The 20,926-nt window shown below is 40.4% G+C and overlaps 1 protein-coding gene across 4 annotated transcripts in view; it reads left to right on the top strand.

Moving 5' to 3' along the window:
* Positions 1–16,682, top strand: part of LOC136644418 (NEDD4-binding protein 2-like 2) — a 28,390-nt gene extending 11,708 nt beyond the window's left edge. For 2 of the 4 annotated variants that reach the window (XM_066620286.1, XM_066620284.1), the window contains 5 exons: positions 10,159–11,858; positions 13,325–13,410; positions 13,846–13,888; positions 15,247–15,439; positions 16,488–16,682. In XM_066620286.1, the coding sequence (XP_066476383.1) occupies positions 10,159–11,858; positions 13,325–13,410; positions 13,846–13,888; positions 15,247–15,311 (1,894 nt within the window). In that variant the 3' untranslated portion in view covers positions 15,312–15,439; positions 16,488–16,682. The remainder of the gene's footprint in view (positions 1–10,158; positions 11,859–13,324; positions 13,411–13,845; positions 13,889–15,246; positions 15,440–16,487) is intronic. The other 2 variants (XM_066620287.1, XM_066620285.1) reach the window with 2 other exon arrangements.
* The last annotated feature ends 4,244 nt before the right edge of the window (positions 16,683–20,926 follow it).

Genomic DNA, 20,926 nt, shown 5'->3' with positions numbered 1-20,926 from the left:
CATGTTGGCCTTGGCTTGGTGCAAAGACTTCTTTAAAAATCATCTTCTCTTGTAGGCTTTAAAAGTTAAAATACACACTGGCATGTGTGATCAGTGGATTTGTTACTCCCTTCTATGTACAGTATTTGACTGTTTTTGTATTTGAACAGCACTCTCCAGCAATTACATGCATGTGTGTAAGGGAGATCTCTGGATCTGTATTACTTTGTCTTATTTAGCGTATATTTGCAGATTTGCAAATGAGGACCTGTGCAGGGACCCATACCATGTATGGGTGTTCACTGTTAAGGAGCAGTTAAGGGCAACTTCTTGAACTTTTTTTATAATTAAAAGAATTTTAAGGCCCTAAATCTTTGTTTCCATTATTTCTTAATAAGTAGCAATATTAGCCACTGTAATGCACTTGTGTTTAGGTATTTTTCTAGACATTTCCTTCTTGGTTGAGTATTCAAGGTTTGTGCCAGCATAGCTTTCTATTTTGAGTGTGCTTTGAAGGTTTTTTTTATAAAGGTAAAGTGAGGAAAGAAAGCTGTATTCCTGACATAATTCGTACTTCTTAAAATTTTGAAATGAAATTTGGATAGTTATTGTTGTTCAGTGACTTTCTTGAGTCACTGAATGTTGTTCAGTGACTTGTGTTTTTAATGTGATATGATGAAATGTACATGTAAATACTTTTTATAGAAATTTTATTAAAACTAAATTTATGAATGATATGTTGCTGCTTAATTTATTTGCAAATTATTGCATTTTAATGTTTGTTTAGTAGTGAGATAGTAATAAATATTGCACCTTAACTTGTATACTAACATCAAGTTTAGTAACTTTAATATATTAAACTATATTTTTAAAAACACACATGTATACCCTCTCATCACTACATCAGTTTCTGTGTGTGTATAATAGCAATTGTAGAATGCTTCACTTTTTGTGACTTTCAAGTTACCCACTATTTCCCACTTGTGATTGGGATTTATTTATGACTTTGACAGTAGCTTCTTCAATTCTTTGGTATGATGCAGTTGGATCCTGCTGCACAGTTGGAGTTTTCTGCCAACTAAAAGTAGACATGATTTATCAAAAAAATTATCAAAAAATATGCATTTCCTCCTTGTAGCAGTCAAGGAGCTACATTGTTCCTAGTCAAGAGTGGAGATCTCCTTGTATTAGTATGGCTGTCTTCAAATGGCGGAGCAAGGTGTATGGGTAAAGAACTGACGGAAAAACAACACCTCATAGTTTAGATGATTTAATAGTTGTGGCAGAAGCGAGGAAGGATGGAAAACTGACTCTTTTAGGCAAAAGGGGATCAGCAGGCCTGCATTCCCGGTGCAGAAGAGATAAGCTGTGGGTGTAAGTATCAGTAGGCTTGCAAAGAGCTACTAGTTCATTGCTACAGAATATGCTTACAGCCCAATTCTATTCTCCACCCCCCCGCTGATGCAGCAATGCCAAAACTGCTACCATTGAATCCTGCGAGGGGGCCATTGCGGAGGTCTCCTCCGGGTAACGTAAGTCTCTGGTGTGTGGAGGGGTTTACGCAGACCTGCGCCAGTGAATTCACTGGCGCGTGTCCATATGGACCCATACTATGGAATCAGGTCTGGGAAGGGAGCTAGGATTTGGTGGTCATTGCTACCACCAAACCCACTCCCTTCTCAGGCCAAATTCCCCCAGCCGATTGCCTCCTTGTTCCACCTGCCCCCATCCCACCTCCCCTGCCAATGTATCTGCCTCAGCGAGTCCATACACATGTGACAGCTCACACAGTGAGCTGGCATACACATGAAGGTTCCGGCCTTTCTGCTGGTGCTCCAGCAGTACACACCTCCGTACACTGTCAAAGTGACTGTTATGACTACTGTATGATAGTTCACACTGGCGAAACATTTGTCCACTAGTGGGTCAGCACAGTAGAATTGGGTTGCCCATAAACTAAGCAATTTGTGGGGCTTTGTAAAAAGTAAAGAAGTTATTTTTTTCCAAGATGCCTAAAGACAAATTTTGATATTGGAGTTGATGTCTGCTTTAAATGTTGGGATGTTCTCTATTTCAATAAGTGTTGATAGCCATTGATTATAAGACAACAGTTTAGTTCCCCTAACTGTTGCCTTATATCTGCTTTAATGTAGCCATACTAAGCAAAGTACAAGTGAACATCGCTTAGCGATGTTTTGACCAGCGATGGCCATTGCCAGTTCCTGTTCCCCTTTCTCCCCAAAGTTTCTGAAGCTAAGGGGAGCTGTAGTCACATTCAGGGGCTTTTCTGAGCCCCACAGAGGCAGTGTGCATCTGTGTGCTGCCTCTGTGAGGCTGAGCATGGCTGAAACAGCTGAAAAGACACAACTTCTGGTTTCCTTGGGGAAACTGGAAGTGACTTTTTTTCACCTTACAAGGCATTTGGAAGCCTTGAGAGGATTCCACTGGCCTCCGTATGCCTTATAAGGTGAAAAAATGTCCCCAAGGAAACCAGAAGTTGTGTCTTTTCAGCCATTCTGAGCCTCTGCGGGGCTCAGAAAATCCTCCAGAGGTGACGAAAGCACAGCTCCCCTGGGCTTCAGAGGCTTTGTTTAACGTCGGGCACCACTTAACGATAGGGGTGCAGGAACACATCCCTATCGTTAAGCGACACATGACTAATTCTGTTCATCCTGGTGCTGAACTGTATTTTAATATGCTGATTGTAAATTCATTAAATAGCATACAGTGAACACTGTGAATCCATAGGTCCTGTATCTGCAGATTTAACCATCTGCAGATACAGTGGGTCCTCATGGGTGGTTTCAGAGGCTCCCCGCAATTACTTACCTGGAGCCTCTGAATACTTTTCCTGGGTTGCACCAAGCTAGCGACCCACTCTGTTGGCCTCCGCAGACCTTAGAATGGCCCACAGAAGACTCCTGAAGCTACTTCTGGACAAACTGGAAGTAGCTTCTGGAGGCTTCTACGGGCCATTCTGAGGCCCATAGAGGCCAACAGAGTGGGTTACTGGCCCGCAACAACCTAAGTTAGGCCTCAGAGGCTCCGAGTAAGCTTCAGGAGTGAACCACAGCATCTGCCGAATTCCATATCTACAGGGAGGGGTTTGGAACGAAATCTCCACAGATAAGGAAAGCCCACTGTATTAAATATAGTAATACATATATTTTGAACATCTACAACCCAACTTCTGGCTTGCTATCCTGCACAATAAACACAGATTACCATGGTCGTGAACTGTTACGTAAGTAATGCAAGCAACCACATCATAAAACTGAGGTACTGATCTTTTCCCATTTTAAGCTTGATGTGGGATAAACCATGTATACAATCATCAATAACATAATATTAGTTGCTTTGAGGGGGGAGGGTTCTTCATCTCTGCTTCCATACTCTGATGCCAGTATTTAGCTGTCTAGGAAAAGGTGCGATTGACTAAAAGGGAAGTTTCTAAGTACACCTCTAAATCTCTTTTCATAAACAGTAATTGCATGTGATACAAAGTTTTGTTTCTGGTTGAATCAGTGCTTTACCTACTGGCTTTAAGATGCATGGCACAAATAATGTTAACAACAACAAAATAAAAAGGCACACAACCTGTTGCTTCAGAGTAGCTTTTTCCTCTCCGGTTTCCTCATCAGGAATTATCATTTGCAAAAAGTATAGTTGCACAAGATCTGCAAAACTGTCTTTAGTGTTCTGGTTATTGAAATAGAAGAGCGTATATTTTTTTCTTACAACTAGGTATGCAAGGTTTTTCATAACATACAAATAAAACTTTAAATAGTCACTTGTAAAGGGGCGAAACTAAAATGTCATACAATTAAACTGGAAATGAGAGAGTTCACAGGCTTTCAAAATGGTTTGAAGCTTTTGGGGCTGATAGGTTATACATTATTTTTTATTGTATTTTCCCCCATTCTTTATTAGTGACAAGAAAAAAGTACAATCAATGGAGAAAAATGAGAAGGAAAGGGGGGAAGGAAAAATGTGTGTTACATGTTATTTTGTGCCCTCAAGCCTTTGGTCACTGGATACAATTTTGTTAAAACTTCAAAACAATTGACATGAGACCCACATGAGATGTATAGTGTAATTGGAATGGAATAAATACATTTTGGTACACTCTCAGTACTTGATAGAAACAAGAGCTACTATTTCGGATGTAATGTTGAATATTTATGGAACTATTTATAGTTTCAAATGAATGGCTATCATTTAATGTCTTTTTTTCAACTGACTAATGTGTGATTCAATTTGATTCAGTGTGATTCAAGAGGTATGGTGCTAGAAATCGGTTTGTGATAAATAATATTTTTGCATGGGTTTAGTACAGTTTCTCAAGCCATGAGTTGGGATCCACAAATAGGTTGCAACTTGATTGTGGGTGGGTCCTGAAACTTACAAGCTGGTAACTGACAAAGAAAATGTATTGAGCCCTATGGAAAGTGAAACTCAGCCACATGTACCTGTTTATTCATGAGTAGGTGACCCTTCCTCAGTTAACTTTGAAGGGCAGGCCGAGAGGAATGCAACGCCACCGCAATGATCCCAATCCAATGAATGCAGGTCCCCAAAAACACTTGAAAAAAAGGTTCCCCCCAAGTGACAAAGAAGATGTATTGAACCTTATGGAAAGTGAAACTGAGTCACATGCTTGTTTACTCATGGGTAGGCAAAGATGCCTCATCTCTTTTTGAAGGCCAGGCAAACAGGAACACAAGGCCACCAGAATAGTAACGATCTGATGAATGTAGAACTAAACAAATGCTCCAGAATGCACCCCACCTCCATAGTAAAAAGGATAAAAACAGAAGCTTGCACAATTGGTAAGGTAAAACTTTTTTTTAAAAAGTCACATAAAGCTAGATGTGTCCCAAAGGATTATGTTGAAAAATGGGTCCCAGTGCTAAAATGTTCAAGCCATGTTAACTCTGGCTTCGTTCTATGATTATATATACTTCATGTAATAGAAGCAAAACCTGTGACATTTGCCACAGCATTTCTGAGACAAATCAGCAAAGCAAATCAGCACCACAGTGTTACCAGAAAAACCTTTTGTGCTTCTGAAGAATTTAGGACACATTCTCAAAATCTCTTCGGTGCAGATTGGAAATAGTTGCACTTTAGCATGTTTTAAGCACATAGCTGCATGCAATAATCACTAGTAAAAAAATTGTGTAATACATTTGGGGCACAATCTAACTAAAGATAAACATGAGTGTAACTTATTAACTAAATTGGTGGAATTTTAAAAGTTCTTAACTTTGGTGATTGATCCAACTCCTTACTAAAACCCAAATAGCTCAGGAGAGATTGTGTAAGCACTTAAAGAACAGTTGATCAATCTAGTATTCTTTCCTCTCTTTCAATATGTGCTTATAGGTGAAATAGTTAATTATTGCAAGTATGCAATACTTAGTATTGTGGTTGCTCCAAAATACAGTGAAGGATCCTTGTGTCTGTATATAACATGACTATTTATTTTCCCAACTTCATTGTAGCTTCAGGACATCTGAATCCCATTGCCCTTTTCCCTGCACTTGGATTAGACATACCAGCACTCTTGCCTATTTACATTGAGCAACAAGGACAAGTTTTTTAACAAAAAATTTAAAGATTCAGGAACATGTTGACACACAAGTTATATTATCGGATATGCTAAAGCTGGACAGAATGTCAGTTGTTGTAGTTAGTAACTATAGACCAGCGTTTCTCGACCAGTGGTACTCATTTCACCAGTGTCACTTGAAGTGGTATCCAGTGGTACATGCAGGACCCCAGATACCTGCCACCTAGCAGCAAGACCAGCAACATAATGCAACAAGCTACAGTAGGAGGCTCAAGCTCAAGCAGGCAGAGCTCAAGCTTGTGCTTTTTTGCACACTTGAAAAAGCCCTCCCATCTGCCCTGAGCCTTTTACTGGTAGTTGTCATGTGACATCTGTCCTCCCAGTCTGGAAGTAACTAGCAATGACATCATTGCCATTGGAAGTTCTGGTGGAACTTCCAATAAGTAGATCATGCAAAGTGGTACAGTAGGGGGCAAACATTACGAATGCTGTTGTAGACTGATTACAAATAGGATTTTCTTACAAGTTAATAGTGCCATTTTCCACTTGGTCTGGTAAAGAATTGTTTTGTTGGTCCAAGGCAGGGGTGGGCCATTTGCAGCCCTCAGGGAGCCACCCAGTCTCCAATGAGTCTGGCCCATTGGAGACTGTTGGAGTCCAGGCTGGCGCACAACTGCTGGTCGTGACCACCAGATATGAGCTGTGGGCCAGGTTAGAGCAAGGCCTTTTATAGTCTCCATGTGTTTTCTGCTTTTCGCTGGGCATTATTTTAATACCCCCCCCCCCCGCATTGCCTCTGAACAACTTATGTCTCTGTGTTTCTGGCGTGGTCTGTATGTTTTCACTGCACAAGAGGTGTGTGGCAAACAGTTCATAGTTCTCATGTGGTTCTACATGCCTGTATTATAGTTCTTATGTGTATCATAATTAAGCTCAGTAAAATTCATTGGCTTTCCATCTCTAATACATTCATTTATATAAATTTATTCAAATTTGAAATGTTAATTCTCTCCCCACCCCCCGGCCCCTGACACAGTATAAGAGATAATGTGACTCTCCTGCCAAAATGTTTACCCACCCCTGGTCCAAGGGATGAAGGAGATTGGGGCCAAGTCTAATTGTGCAGCAGAATGAGATGGTAGGATAGACAGTGTCAAATACAAGTCGGGGGGGGGGGATAGCACATTTGAATGTTCCCCCATATAACATGGAATCCTTGAAAGCAAAAAATTATTATATTTGGAAGAAACATTTTGGCCCAGCTCTTTTTGTGCTGTGCTACTTTTTCAGGACTCTACCACCTCATTCTGTTGCATCTGTAAGCCAGATCTAAACAGATGAAATGATTCCCACTAACATAAACGTTCCTATTCTTAACAAGGGAATATTCGTTCTCCCATTCTTTCTAAATTATCTATATTGATCCAGTAAAAGATTGTACAATATCTGTTGGTTGTTCCATTTATGAAACACTGAGAAATTCTTGGGATAATTAAATGTGGCTACAAACAACATGAAAACTTCATGTGTTTTGTCTAAGATAATTAATGCCTTGTATACAAGAACACCATTATGCTCCATGCAAATTCAACTAAAATAACCAGTTTTTCTGGTTTGGGATCAAAATACGGTAGTTTCTCTATTTATTTAAAACCACTTATGCAATTTGAGTTTGTCTTCACACATAAGCTTGTGTTTGAAAGGCTGGGAAACTTCCTGTGAGTTTGCAAAGTTGGTTAAAGGCATTTTGGGGAACTAACTCAAATGCTCTCCCATAAACATCCTTGATCACAATTTTAAAATGCACATTAAGGAGGAGGAATGCTGTCTGTAACCAATCTTAATTACCATAGATACCTGAAATTTTTGCCAAGTAATCAAGCTCCAATTCTCACTTCCCCTTATCTCTGGATCAATCAGAGGGCAGAGCCTTTCAACTCTGAAAAGTTTGTTTCTCAGCTGAGCTGTTGCTCAGCTCAGGGAGGCACCTCATTAGTTGCTATAGTTACTTTCCAGGGACATTCCAGCCAAAATTAACCTTTTATTCTCCTTCCTTCTGCTGCAGCCTGGTTCTGCTTTGCATATGCTTGCAAATCAGGTCTGGTTTTTGAAACACCAGGATGGGACCCTCCTTCCCAGGCTACAATTCAGTGCATCATTACTTAAGAATAACACTCATGGAAAGCAGTGGGTCTACCTCTGAGTAAAAAGGGTTGCAAATATCTAATTTCTCTGCTGTGAATTGAATTGCACACTCTCAGTTATGGGTTGTATGTTGTATGTAGAGCTTCTGGCTTAACCCACCAGACATATTAAAGGTGTCTTTGATTCATGGTTCGCCTCATGTCCCCCTCATGTCCACCATGTTCGCCTCATGTCCACCATGTCCGCCATTCATGGTTCGCCTCATGTCCAAATCAAAGGTGGAATTGATTCATGGATCTCCTGCAGTGGTTCCCAACCTTTTTCACTTGCATATCCTTTGGCAGCCCATTTCCATAAATTGTGCCCTTCATATTAGCAAAATGTTTGTAATAATACAAGCCCTCATCTCCCCTCTATGAAAACCCAGACTTCATGTATTCATCACAGTGTTTTCTCTTTTTATCTGTTTGAGGAACAGAAGACTCTACCTTTGCACTGTTTTGCACCAGAAGTGTGCTGAGAAATTCTGGGTGATTGATCACTTTCCATATTATGTTTCAGCTTTTTTACTGTGCTGGTTTTCAATCACTGGTTCATACATGAATTGATGACCATAAAACTAGCTATTGGTGGGGCTTTCACAGTCAACTAGCTACCTCCCTTCCTGCCTTGCTGGTCCTTGCAAGGCATTCTGGAGCATGGCCTGCCTTTTTCTGCCATTCTTTTTCAAGTACCCCTAAAGGTCCTGTTGAGTGTCCCTGGGAGTACATGAATACCAGGTTGGGAACCACTGTTTTGCTGGTATGTCGTTTACAGTGCACTTACTCTGATAGTGTTTACAAAAAGGTGGTGAAGACCAGAATTTAAAAAATAATAAAAATGTATCTTATGATCTTTTACTACTACAGTTCTTAGGTAACAATTAGTGGTAGACTATTTTTCAGGATCTGGCCTCCGGTAAAATCAGACAAAACTATAGTGAGACACCCGCCTAAGTTTAACCCCCGACTTATCCGAGGGTCATAGAAAATTCCATGATTGTTGGCTCGAAGCCTGACCTCGGCTTATCTGTGGGGTCGACTTATAGGTGAGGGCATGTGCCCACACAGCGCTGTGTTCTTGCTGTTGAACTTCTTCAGTTGTAAAAGCAATGAGCAATGATCAGCATTGAAGCAGGATGGCCGTAGTTTGCACACTCCACAGTAACTGTAATGAGTACACTATTGCTGGAGGCTGAAGTAAATATGCACAGGCGTACACCTAAACTATATTCAGACTAATCTCCACATGTAAATCTTCTGAATGTGAGTTTTGCAGAGAGAGAGAGAGGGAGAGAGAGAGAGAGAGAGATATGATAGGAATTGTTACACTATTAGGCCCTTGGATATTAATCTGGAGTACTTGGAGAAGGTGGGTTTTAATCCATTTTTGCTTGGCCCACAGGCATACACATTTGGTCCCTGTTGCATTAATGCAACATTGGGCAGAAATAGCTTAAACAAAAAGTTGATTTAATTTCTCACTTTAAAATGGCAGCCAGCAATGGATTCAGGGGTTCAGAAGTCCCATCAGTGAGATGTTGGGGCAATTAAATGTAAGTTCAAGGTTGACATATTTCAGAGAAGGTACAATTAATTTATTCAAATATATAAAGGTAATAAATGTTTTTGACATTGGCAAGAGAGGTATAACCTTGGTGTAAATAACTGGATGGATTTATTACAAGAAGATGATAGATTTTATTATAATGGAGTTGTTAATGCAAAAATAGGTGTAAGGATATTACAAGCCTGTGTGGATGTGTGTTTTTAAATATGTAATTGGTATGTTTATGAAATATAGTGGACCCCTGCTTTTATGATGGTAATCAAATTCAGTGACACTGTTGTAGTGTGAATGTATTGTAATGTGAATGCAATAACATGTTGGTTTTTGGTAATTCTTACTAAGACCTCAGAAGTTGAAGTTTCTGCCATGGAATTAAGCTATTTTCCTCTCTAAACAATGATTTAAAAGGTGCCTATTTCACTCTCTTTGGGCCATGGTTATCGGTTTACACCAAGTTGTAATTATAAAATACAAGGCGGTATCCTTTCTTCCATACACAGAGCAATGGTGTTAAAAATGCTGCTATTGACTGAGATGCTACCAAACACTTGTATTCACACTGCTGATTGGTTTATCTTTCATGAGGTCCTATAGGCAGCAATTGTGAGCACATATAGTGAATAACATCATATAGTGAAACTTGTTTTACTGCAGAGAGTATATTGTAAATTGTTTGTAAAGTGAACCCATTGTAACGTGGTGGTCCACTGTAATTTAAAATGAAAAGAATAGACCATTTTGAAGTAAATGGACATAACTATTAAGGTAACATTAAATGAATAGTCTATTAGTATTGATTTTTTATGCTTTCAGGACTTTCATATTTATAGTTCATAGTTCTTTGTTCTACTTAGGGAAACAGTTATAAAGAAGAGGCACCGATTGCGCAAGATGAAACAGAGAAGGATACTAAAGAGAAACAGAGAAATGAAGTCTGCTGCTATTAAAGAAGTTGAAAACAAGTCTCATGATGATTTCACTCCAAGTGATGAGAATTTATCCCAGAGCGAAGGGGAAGATTCAGAAGTTGATGGAACAGCAGCATTTGTGACTGGGCATCTAAATGAGCCTAAAGAAGGTAGAGAGTTTGGCTCTGCAAGTGATAATCGTCTGAAAGATGAGTTGCAAAAAGGAAGTCTGATTTCTGAAATGGTGGATATACCAGCTTTAGACAGTTCACTGAACATTGATGTTCTTTCAGGGGATAGCAGATGTTCTCTGAGTTTGCTATCCATTCCAAATGAAAACATAACTGAACAGTCATGCAGTGATCACTTGTCTGTTGGAATAGCAAGTAACATTTTTATGAAAAACAAGAACAATATTTGGACACATAGCAATCAAAATTCTGCCCTGAAATTGGAGTATAATAGTAAAGAAACCTTTACTGTCTTCCCAAATATGGAAGGTAAAGCTACATTTGCCAGACCCTTTTCTGAATCTGGTGCAGAAAATAAGCTGTTAGGCAATGAGAAGGAAGGAACAATTTCTTGTGAGCATGAGACATCAAAGAATGAGAGAAATGCCAGAACTTTCTCTTCTTTTGAATTGGCTGACAAACAGGCCTGCACTAGTTTTGAGAAACATGAATCCTGGTTGGCTTGGCCTGAGGTCATCTATGATCAAAGATCCAAGAAGTTGTGGAGGCCTAAAAAAGTCTTCTCAGAGAGAACAACAGAATCAACTGATTATAAATCTGATAAAGAACCAAAGAGAGATAGTGATACAGATTTGGTATATGCTCATAATGCTGTACCATTAATGCTCACTGACAGTATCCATAAAATGTCATGCAGTGAAATAGATGACTTTTCCACAGAATCTGTAGCTAAAGCAACTGGTCCAAGTGATGTAAATATGCATCTAGGTGATACAAGTATGCATCCATCAAGAAAAAAAGAAAGATGTAAAAGAACTTTCAAGTTGGCCCCACAGTTTGATATACCAAGGCAGATTGCTGTTGGAATAGATAAGAAACTGCTTCAGGATGTAATTTTATTCATAGAACAAGAAGATTCTAAAAAAGAAAAGACTCTAAAAAAGAACAAGCAAGCCCTTGGCTACCATGGATGTCCAGGGCCTTCTGGTTATGATGCATCTCCTCTTGATATAAAACCTTTCCTATCTAATGATTCCAAACAACTTGCTGAAGAATCTACGGACTTGTCAAATAATGTACCTGCTTCTCCAATTCAGATCAATACTTCAGCTTCATGTAATGCTCCCTTGTCTACTGAGGGCCAAACAGTAACAGTTGATAAAACCAATCAATTGAACAAGATGGAAAAGTGGGGGAAGATCTCTTTGGATGTTCCAACTATTCAGCCAGATATTTTGCATTCAGTTAATGTAATTGCAGAATGCCTTGCAGATTCTGCTGCAGAAAACATTGAGCAGATGCAACAAATTAATGAAACCAAAACAAAAAAATATTCCCAAACTGATGGAGGTCAAGATTCTCCGAATACTAAATCTAGTTTTCTGAAACTTCCTTTGTCATTAGGATTTGCACTTCAACTAGTAGAACTTTTTGGTTCTCCAGGAGTCCCACTGGGTAATTATTACTGTTTTGAAAAAAGTTTTGAAATTCTACTCTTAGAATTTTCTTTAAAAAATTAAATTTAGGGGCGTACTACTTAGCATTTTTAAGTGCTTATCAGAGTTCAACTGCAGTTAGTATCTTCTCTTTTTGAATTTATAGCTTTGAGCTTAATTTTTTTCCTGGTTGAAATTTATTTTTATTGCATACTTTTGAATAACATTGTTTTTATCTAAGGAATTTAAAATCCAACTAGCTGTTCTGTAGTTAGAACTGCAAAAGTGTATCTTCCTCACCACTTAATATTAACTGTATACAGTATGAAAGCTTGCTGAAGGTTTAATCTTTTGGTTAAATCATTATCAGCTGAATACTGTATAATAATCTGTACTTAATTTACATTCTTATACATAGGCTTATTCAGGAAGGGGTGAAGGTCCATATTTGCTTAACTTCAGCAACACTGCAGGACTGAATTTTCCCAGATCTTTAGTGGACCCACAAGCTTATCATTTATAGTATTTACAGTATTGCTTTAAAATGTTTTGTTAATATCTAAATATGAACATGCAGTTCAAACTGCAGAGTCAGCCCACTGAGATGCCTGTTTCTGCAGAGTTGTGACCTATTGACAGACCTATTGATTAGGGTTCTTCATCAAGGTCTAGAGTTATAAGTCACAAAACCGTTACCTGCAACAGAATTGAACAGGAGGGATTTCTCCATCTTGGCTATGCCAGATACAATTAAGTGTTGCAAAAACAAGTTTGAAACCCTAGTAGTAGGCCATGTTTTTGCCTATTACACCTATGATTTAGCTATGGGTTCTCCTAGTAGTTTGTACTGGAAGATAACTAAAATTTTAGTGTCCTCCAGTATTGTAATTTAAAACTTTCACATTTATGATACACTAAATGTTTTCATTAATTTATTTCCTTCATCAAATAGGGAGTGAAGAGCCAAACTAGCCAAACAATACATCTTTTCAAGTTTTTGTTTCCCATTTCTGTTTACATTTCTGCTTGTGTAGGTTTGTGTAATTGAGGAGATGTAAATATTATAGAGATAAATTATGCTGCATTTCTGTTGTATATGGATCATCATACAAATGCTAGTTCTGCATTCAGTATCAAGAAGAGCAAAACCCTCTTTTTATTGTGGCAGGCCTGCCCTCCTCTTCGTAGCTGAATGCAATTATAAAATATCTGGGAGTCCATTCACATTCCCTGTATTCCAACCAATTCTCCTGACAATATTCTGCATACAAAATTATGCATACTCCATACAGTAGAGGATTTGGTTAACTCTTGCATCACCCATTACATCTATGTCCACAACTAAACTAAGGGCAAACCTCTCAGGTAGTAGCTTAACTGCAGTCAAATGATTGGCACACTTATTAAATTTAAATGGTAGCTGGCTGTCAGAATTGCATGTTCTGCACAACAAATAATCTGTTTGTGCAAAATTTTGTTTTGTAGACACTTTATTACCACATGATTATGTAGTTCCCCTTGATTGGGCAACATCAAAGGAGATTCATTTACAGTGGAAGACATCTGTGGAGGTATGAATGTTAGTTTTCTACTTGCCTTGCTGTGCAAACTGTATTTAATAGTTTATTTCATGGTAGTAGCTCTTATAGTCATTGGACAAAATACACTGATTGATGATAAAGGAATAGGCACTGTTTGGTCCTTCTATCAGGAGCAGTGTTCTCTTCAAAATAGATTAAGGTCGCAGTCCTAATCAGCTTTCCAGCACTGACGTAAGGGCAATGCAACTCCAAGCTAAGGGAGCAAACGTTGCCTTACCTAGAGGAGACCTCCATGACTGCCCCCCAACTGCAGGATGCAGCACATGCCTCCCTGTTACATCTATGCCAGTGCTGGAAAGTTGGTTAGGATTGTGCCCTAACATTCTCTAAGAAAGTCAAAGACTTTCTTAGACCTGTGACTGGAAGGAAATAAGGACACCAATTTTTCTTTTAATTTCATTTTAGAAGAAACAGAGCAAGAATCAATCAAAAGAAGACAATTTTCCTGGTGAGAGCAATCTCTTTTTAAATGAAGAAAAAATAAGTTCAGATATTGCTGAATTATCACCAACTGCAAAATCATCTTTGTGTAAATGGAATATTTTTTGATGTGGATTTATCAGTCTGGGTTTTGTATCTGCTGACCTGCTTGAAAGATAAGGGAAGTATTTTACTTTAACTGCTGTTTTGATATGGTGTATGAAATAGAAAGGCCTTCTAGCTTGTTCTGCTAATCTTGAAAAATGCTATTGATTCTCACCACTAAAGAAGTCATTTATATCTAAACAGAAAATAAACGTTCTCTGTGCAGGTTTTTGTAGCAATAATAGGGGAGGGGAGGAATGTTGCATGTTGATATTCTTGCTGTCCAGGGACGTTAGGAATGACCTTACCGGATGCATGTTCTGATATAAGTGATCCCCACCAGCTTTTCTTTCAAAGTATTGGGAGAGACTACCAGCAGTTTTATGAAATATACCTGCTATTGTAACATCTGTAGTGCATCAAGAAACCCCACTGATGGCCGCACTACTATTCTTTCAGATTATTTCTTTCAGGCTACAATGTGTGTGCTCATTCCACTTGGGCTATTATATCATCACAGTATTATTGGTTATCCTATCTTCCCCTCCAAACACATGTACATTTTTTAGACCAATTTGAGAGGATAAGAGCCTCAGTGCTGGGCCTCAGTGCTGGGAAAAGGACTCGATGCAACTGCTGGCAGGAAGTGGCACCACTGGGTGGTGGTGCGGCTTCTGGAGGCGAGGGGAGTGCAGGGGGAGGGCAGAAGTGGGCAGGGGAGGGGGCCAGAGACTGCAGCAGTCTCTGTCACTGTATCCTATGCTTTCTCATGGCCTGGGCAGCCTGCCCTGGCCTCCTCAGGTCTACACCCACTCAAAAGTGAGCGCAGATGCAAGAAAACCCATTGGTGCCACTGCAGCATTACCTGGTGCAAGGGAGCAAATGCTCCCTTAACCCAAGGAGACTCCTGGCACTAGCCTGGCACCCATAGGGTTCAGTAGTTGCCATTCTGGTGTCGCTGTAGCCCTGGGTGCTGGCAAGGATAGAATTGGGCTGCCAGTCTGAAGAATGCTTTGAGAATACTCAGAAAATGCATTAGGCTAACAAACCACAGCTCCACCAGCCCCAAAAGACATTTTTGCCTGATTGGGCAGCATAGGAGAACCCTAAAACAGTTGAATGGGGACAAAGGAGATATGTGGCAATGGCAACAGCACATAGTTGGCCAGTATTGCATGCATCAGTAGTCTTGAGTACCAACAGTGCTTTCCTACTCCTTGCAGGAGAAAACACAAGGTACAGCCTTACTTCAAGTTGCTTATGTTGTCTCTTTGTTTGTAGTTGGTGCAGCTTCCTTAGAAGATTCAAATAAAAATGGTCAAGAAGTCAAGTATCTTCAGAAGTAGTTCCATAAATACACATGGAAAAACACCGTTGCTTTGACAGATTGTTTTCTAGATATGATATACAAGAACCCACGATGGTATACCTGAGTTTTTGTCTAAAAATAAATACCAGCATCTTGTGCAGAAAGGTAGTAAATCTATAAATTAATTTTGTTCCCTTTGTATAGATTGATTCCTTGGTTATTTCTACATATTAATTCTTCATTTGAACATCCCCTAGATTGGTCCCCCTAGTTTGAAGATACAGCTGCTTCTCTGCTGATTCTATTTTTTGCTTTGGGTTAGGAATGAAATGGGAGTGCCACACAGCAAAAAACAGCCATTTGCTCTGTTCATGTACACATCATGCTTATTCACTTCCAACCAGATTTGATATTCCTAACCATCCATAGCACTTGTTTTTTTAAACCATGTATTTTGATTAACTTGAGAGCTGCTTTCTACATTGCAAAGCAATGTTGAAAGAGAATGTGCAAGACTTGCAGATCCTGTGATTTCCCAGACAATGCGATCACACATCCTTTTGTCCTGTAAGGACTGAATACACATCATGTGTCAAGTGTGCTCAGAGTTGCTATATCAAGCTATGTGGAACACCCATAGAATACTGCCCAATAAAAGTGAAAAGTGAGCTTTACTATTACCTGATTAACCATTAGTTGATTAATGTTACTTTTTAATATTAAGATGATGGCAGTGATAGAACTTCCTAGAAAACCCATACTTGTTTGGTAGTGCAATCTTATCCATGTCTACTCAGAAGTAAGCCCCCCTGGGTTCAGTGGGATTCCCAGATAAAAGTGAATAAGATTGCAGCCTGTGTTTCTCTTTAGCTCCTAAGTTGCTTCTCTCCAGGTAATTACTAACAATCCATAATTTAAGTGAAAATTACTTATTTGGTAAATCTTGCAACTGTTGCACTCACTGTGCCTGCTATAAAGACACATTCAGTATTCAAAAGGAAACTGTTCTCTGTGGAGAAGTGATTGCTAGTTGGGCAGGATGGCCAAAGAGTATTTAAAAATGTCCAGTAAGTGCAGAAGCCAGTTTTAGCCAATTATGAATGTTGTAATTGTGCACATCATAATCTGAGTGGATGGAACACCTGTAAAAGCATTTACATCAACAGGGTTAATGTTTCTGTCTGATAGAAAGTATTTAAATTTTGTTTTTCAGAATTTCCTCTAGCTTCACCATGGATGGACTTAATAGCCAGCTACAATAATTATAAACAACGGCAAGAAGAAATATATAATGCGAAGGTTATTGAATCCTGACCTGAGCCATACTATTGCTTTTCCATCCATGTAGCCTTTGAGTTTGGATTTGAAATAAAATAAAAGTTTGACTTTGTCATTTTTGCCTCAAAAACCAATCCGAAGTCCCTATTACTTCACCTGCTTTCTTTACAGAGGTGTGGTATAAAGAAACCTGAGAGATGAGCTGTTAATATGAAGACTGCTTTAAGTGACAAAGAAAACTAGGGAATGGGGCATGTACCTAAATGGAGTTTTCTAGCGTGATCTGATGCATATTTACTTGGCTTTGAACCCAGTGGGATTTTCTTCCATTTATTTTCTGGATTGCAACTTGAAGGGCAAGGCACATATCACATGCAATGAAGCCCCAACCTTTTAATCTATTTTTAATGCAAAGTGCTCACAAGAGGCTATGACCTTGAGTGAAGAGAATGATAGAGGTTGCTGTCTTTCACCACTTCCATGGGAGGATTAGAGAGGTACAGTCAGTTTTCTTTATATGCAAATTATATATTATTTGCTTATCTGTGCAAATTTGCTTATCTGTGAGGGGCAGAATTGCCACCTACCTTTCATTATATGTGACTCTTATTCTCATTATCTACTAATACTGTGTTGGTGCTGCATCAAATGGACATTGGTATTGGCCAGTGAAGAATCATTGGACACATTTGTGTCTGCTTCCAGACTTGCTCCACCATCTTGGGCACTATCTTAGGGACTCCAGATGAACCTTCACGATGATCCAAGGCCAATGATGAGAGGTCTCTGAAGGCTACCTGAGGGTTGCTCTGGGGCTGGGCCAAGCCAAGTGAAGGGGACAAGAGATGGGTGGTGGAGGAAGAGGACAGGTGAACAACCCCCTCCCCACTTGGAACCCTTGTTTGGCCAGCAACCTTCAACGAGCTGAAGGATAACCAGCACAGGGGAGGAAGCATCAGATGTTGGAGATGAGTCCTCACTACCAATCATCCCCATAGACCTAGTTAAGATTCAGGTTCATGTTGACAACCTTCAGTCTCAAAAGACTATGGTATCACACTCTGAATGGTGGTTCTGGCACAGCGTCTAGTGTGGCTGAAAAGGCCGATTTGGGAGTGACAATCCCTTCCACACTGGGAGCAAGTGTAGTGTGTCCCTGGTCTGTCTCCCTGGCTATGGGCCTTGCCTCTTTGCCTCAGTCTGTTGGTGAAGTGTCTCTTCAAACTGGAAAAGGCCATGCTGCACAGCCTGCCTCCAAGCAGAATGCTCAGAGGCCAAGGTTTCCCATCTGTTGAGGTTCATTCCTAAGGCTTTCAAATCCCTCTTGCAGATATCCTTGTAGTGCAGCTGTGGTCTACCCGTAGGGCGCTTTCCCTGCACAAGTTCTCCATAGAAGAGATCCTTTGGGATCCGACCATCACCCATTCTCATGACATGACCAAGCCAATGCAGGCGTCTCTGTTTTAGCACCATATACACGCTGGGGATTCCAGCTCGTTCCAGGACTCTGTTGTTTGGAACTTTGTCCTGCCTGGTGATACCGAGGATGCATCAAGAGACAGCGCATATGGAAAGCGTTCAGCTTCTTCTCCTGCTGTGTGCGAAGAGTCCATGACTCACTGCAGTACAGAAGTGTACTCAAGATGCAAGCTCTGTAGACCTGGATCTTGGTATGTTCTGTCAGCTTCTTGTTGGACCAGACTCTCTGTGAGTTTGGAAAATGTGGTAGCTGCTTCACCGATGTGTTTGTTTAGCTCGGTATCCAGAGAGAGAGTGTCGGAGATCGTTGAGCTAAGGTACACAAAGTCATGGACAACCTCCAGCTCATGCAAAGAGATTGCAATGCAGGGAAGTGAGTCCACATCCTGAACCACGACCTGTGTTTTCTTCAGGCTGATTGTCAGGTTCATAAAGGTCATAGATTGTATTGTGAAGATGGTCTACTAGAACCTAACCCCATTTTCCCCACAGACTCAATGATTCATTGTCCGATATCCACTAGATTTTCGAGAAACTTAGTCCTAACAGATAACAAGAACTGACTGTATATTAAACAGGTTGGTGGGGGATGCAGATAGTTTTCAAGTGAAGAAGTGACTGGTAGGGGTAGAATTAAGAACTCTGCTCCCCTTGTGGGTCTTCTCAAAACTGCAGAATTGTGAGGCTATTTTCCATGCTTTTTTAAAAAAAGTGGGGTAGGTTTTATTTGATTTTTTCCCTGAAGGCATCCAATGTGACTTGCAAAAATATAAATATACAGACAATTGAAATCAAGCTATAAAATCCAAAATGAATGAAAAAGCATATAAAATTAAAAATATAAAAACAGCCAATGGAAAACGGAACACATGAAATATAATTGATAACATAATAAAATCACCACTAAACCCGCAGACCCCAGGCACTAAGGCTAAGATCAGAAAAGCAATGTTTTTAGACTTCACCAGAAGGCTTCTAAGAAGAAGCTGTTACTAAACCAAAGGGGAGGGAATTCCATAGTGTAGATACCACTACATATGGTGAAGATCCTCTTCTGTAAGTGACTGCATATCTAAAAGGGCTGTCTCTGATGACCAGAGAGGATGACCTGGATGGCATGGGAAAAGGCAACCTCTCAAGTACACTGGCCCCAAGTCATAAGGGTCTTTAAAAGTCAAAACCAGCACCTTGAATTGGGCAGCCTGTGCAGCTGCCAAAGCAGGAGTCCGGCTGAGTCAAACTGCCAACTTCCAGCAACCATCCAGGCTGCCACATTGTGCACAAACTGCAGTTTTTGAACCATCTTCAAGGGCAGCCCCATGCAGAGCATGTTACAATAGTCTAATCCAGCACTTCTCAAACTGCAGGTTAGGACCCATTACAGGGGTCATGAGCCAATTTGAGGTGGGTGTTCATTCAATTCAATGTGTATTTTATTTCTAATAGATGATGCTACCATGGTATGTGACTGCGTTTGGGGAAATGTTACAGATCTGTACTTATAGCAGGCTACTATGTATATGCTTTTAATGATAGTCTTACTCTAGGGTGAGTGTAGATAGGATTACAGCCTTTGGGAAATTTGGGGAATTTTTAAAAAGCAGATCAGCAGTTGCTTGATGTTGTGGGGGGGGGGGGTAGGAATGTTCTTTATTTTAATTTTTAAACTTACTGTAAATTTTTACCTAAGCCATTTCTGCCCAACGTTGCATATACGCAACAGGGATCAAATGTGCACACCTACGCAGAAATGAATTATAGTTTATTTTGTCTTATAGGGGTGTTAAAAATGTTTCTGCTTGATGATGTAACTTCCAGCCATGAAATCACTTCCAGGTTCCTGACATCACTTCTGGTGGGTCCTGCCACACTGTTGTTCTAAAAGTGGGTCCTGGTGCTAAAAAAATTTGAGAATGCAGTTTTTTTGTTTTTTCAGAAACGTATGGCTATAACTACACCAGTCAAGATTGGCCCACAGTGAGCCAGATTGGCCCACGGTGATCTATGCCACAGTAAAATCAAGATTAGACCAGTGGTTTCCTCATCTTCCTGCCTTCCACTATAGAGGGGTGGCAGTAGTTTTCAAGATGAAGAAAACACTTTACAAATATAGATGCCACTAAACAGCTGTTGCTCTGAGCTGGGATTGACTATCCTCTTTTCTAATTTGTTTCATGGTTTTCTCTTACTATTGATACAGAAAGGAGACAGATTAAACAGTTATGTACATATATATGCCATATATCATAGGAGGGGAAGAAGGTCTTTATTGATGAAGTTAAAGTTGAAGCCCCGTACACTGACTTTTGGGGATTTTGTTAAATAAAAGTACCAGTTTTACACCTGTGCAGGCTATAAAGTGGGACTGGTGATGTTCTGGATGCTGGACCTTCCTTTTCAGAATCAATACAGGTATCCTACTGTCCAGCTTGCTCATCTGCCATCTGGCAAGCGGACCTTAGATGCTACAGGGGTGTGCAGAAGAAGGGGTAGAGTTGCAGCCCTGAACTGAACCAGTGGCGTAGCTGGAGGGGGGGTGCAAAGCACTAAGTTTTGCAGGGAGCCTCACCCCCTCCCCTTCAAATAGAGCCATTCCAGGCGGGAGTGGGGAGCAAAACAGAGGCCTCCCCTGGGAAGACGCTTGCATGAGTGGCGTAGCTGGAGGGGGTGCAGAGCACTAAGTTTTGCAAGGAGCCTCACCTCCCTCCTCCCCTTCGGAGTCGTTGCTCTCCGTCGCCTGGAATGGCTCGGAAGGGGGGAGGAGGCGTGAGGCTTTGCACCCCCTCCAGCTACGCCACTCATGCAAGCATCTTCCCGGAGAGGCGCAGGCGAAGGTCTGCCAGCGCAGCGCGCAGCAGTGCCACCTCCACAGAGGGGGGGAGGGAGCCCACGCCC

This window comes from Tiliqua scincoides, chromosome 3 (assembly GCF_035046505.1).
Source record: "Tiliqua scincoides isolate rTilSci1 chromosome 3, rTilSci1.hap2, whole genome shotgun sequence".
In the NCBI taxonomy this organism is placed as follows: domain Eukaryota; kingdom Metazoa; phylum Chordata; class Lepidosauria; order Squamata; family Scincidae; genus Tiliqua; species Tiliqua scincoides.
The sequence above is the reverse complement of the archived record's forward strand: the minus strand, read 5'-3'. Positions and strand labels throughout refer to the sequence as shown.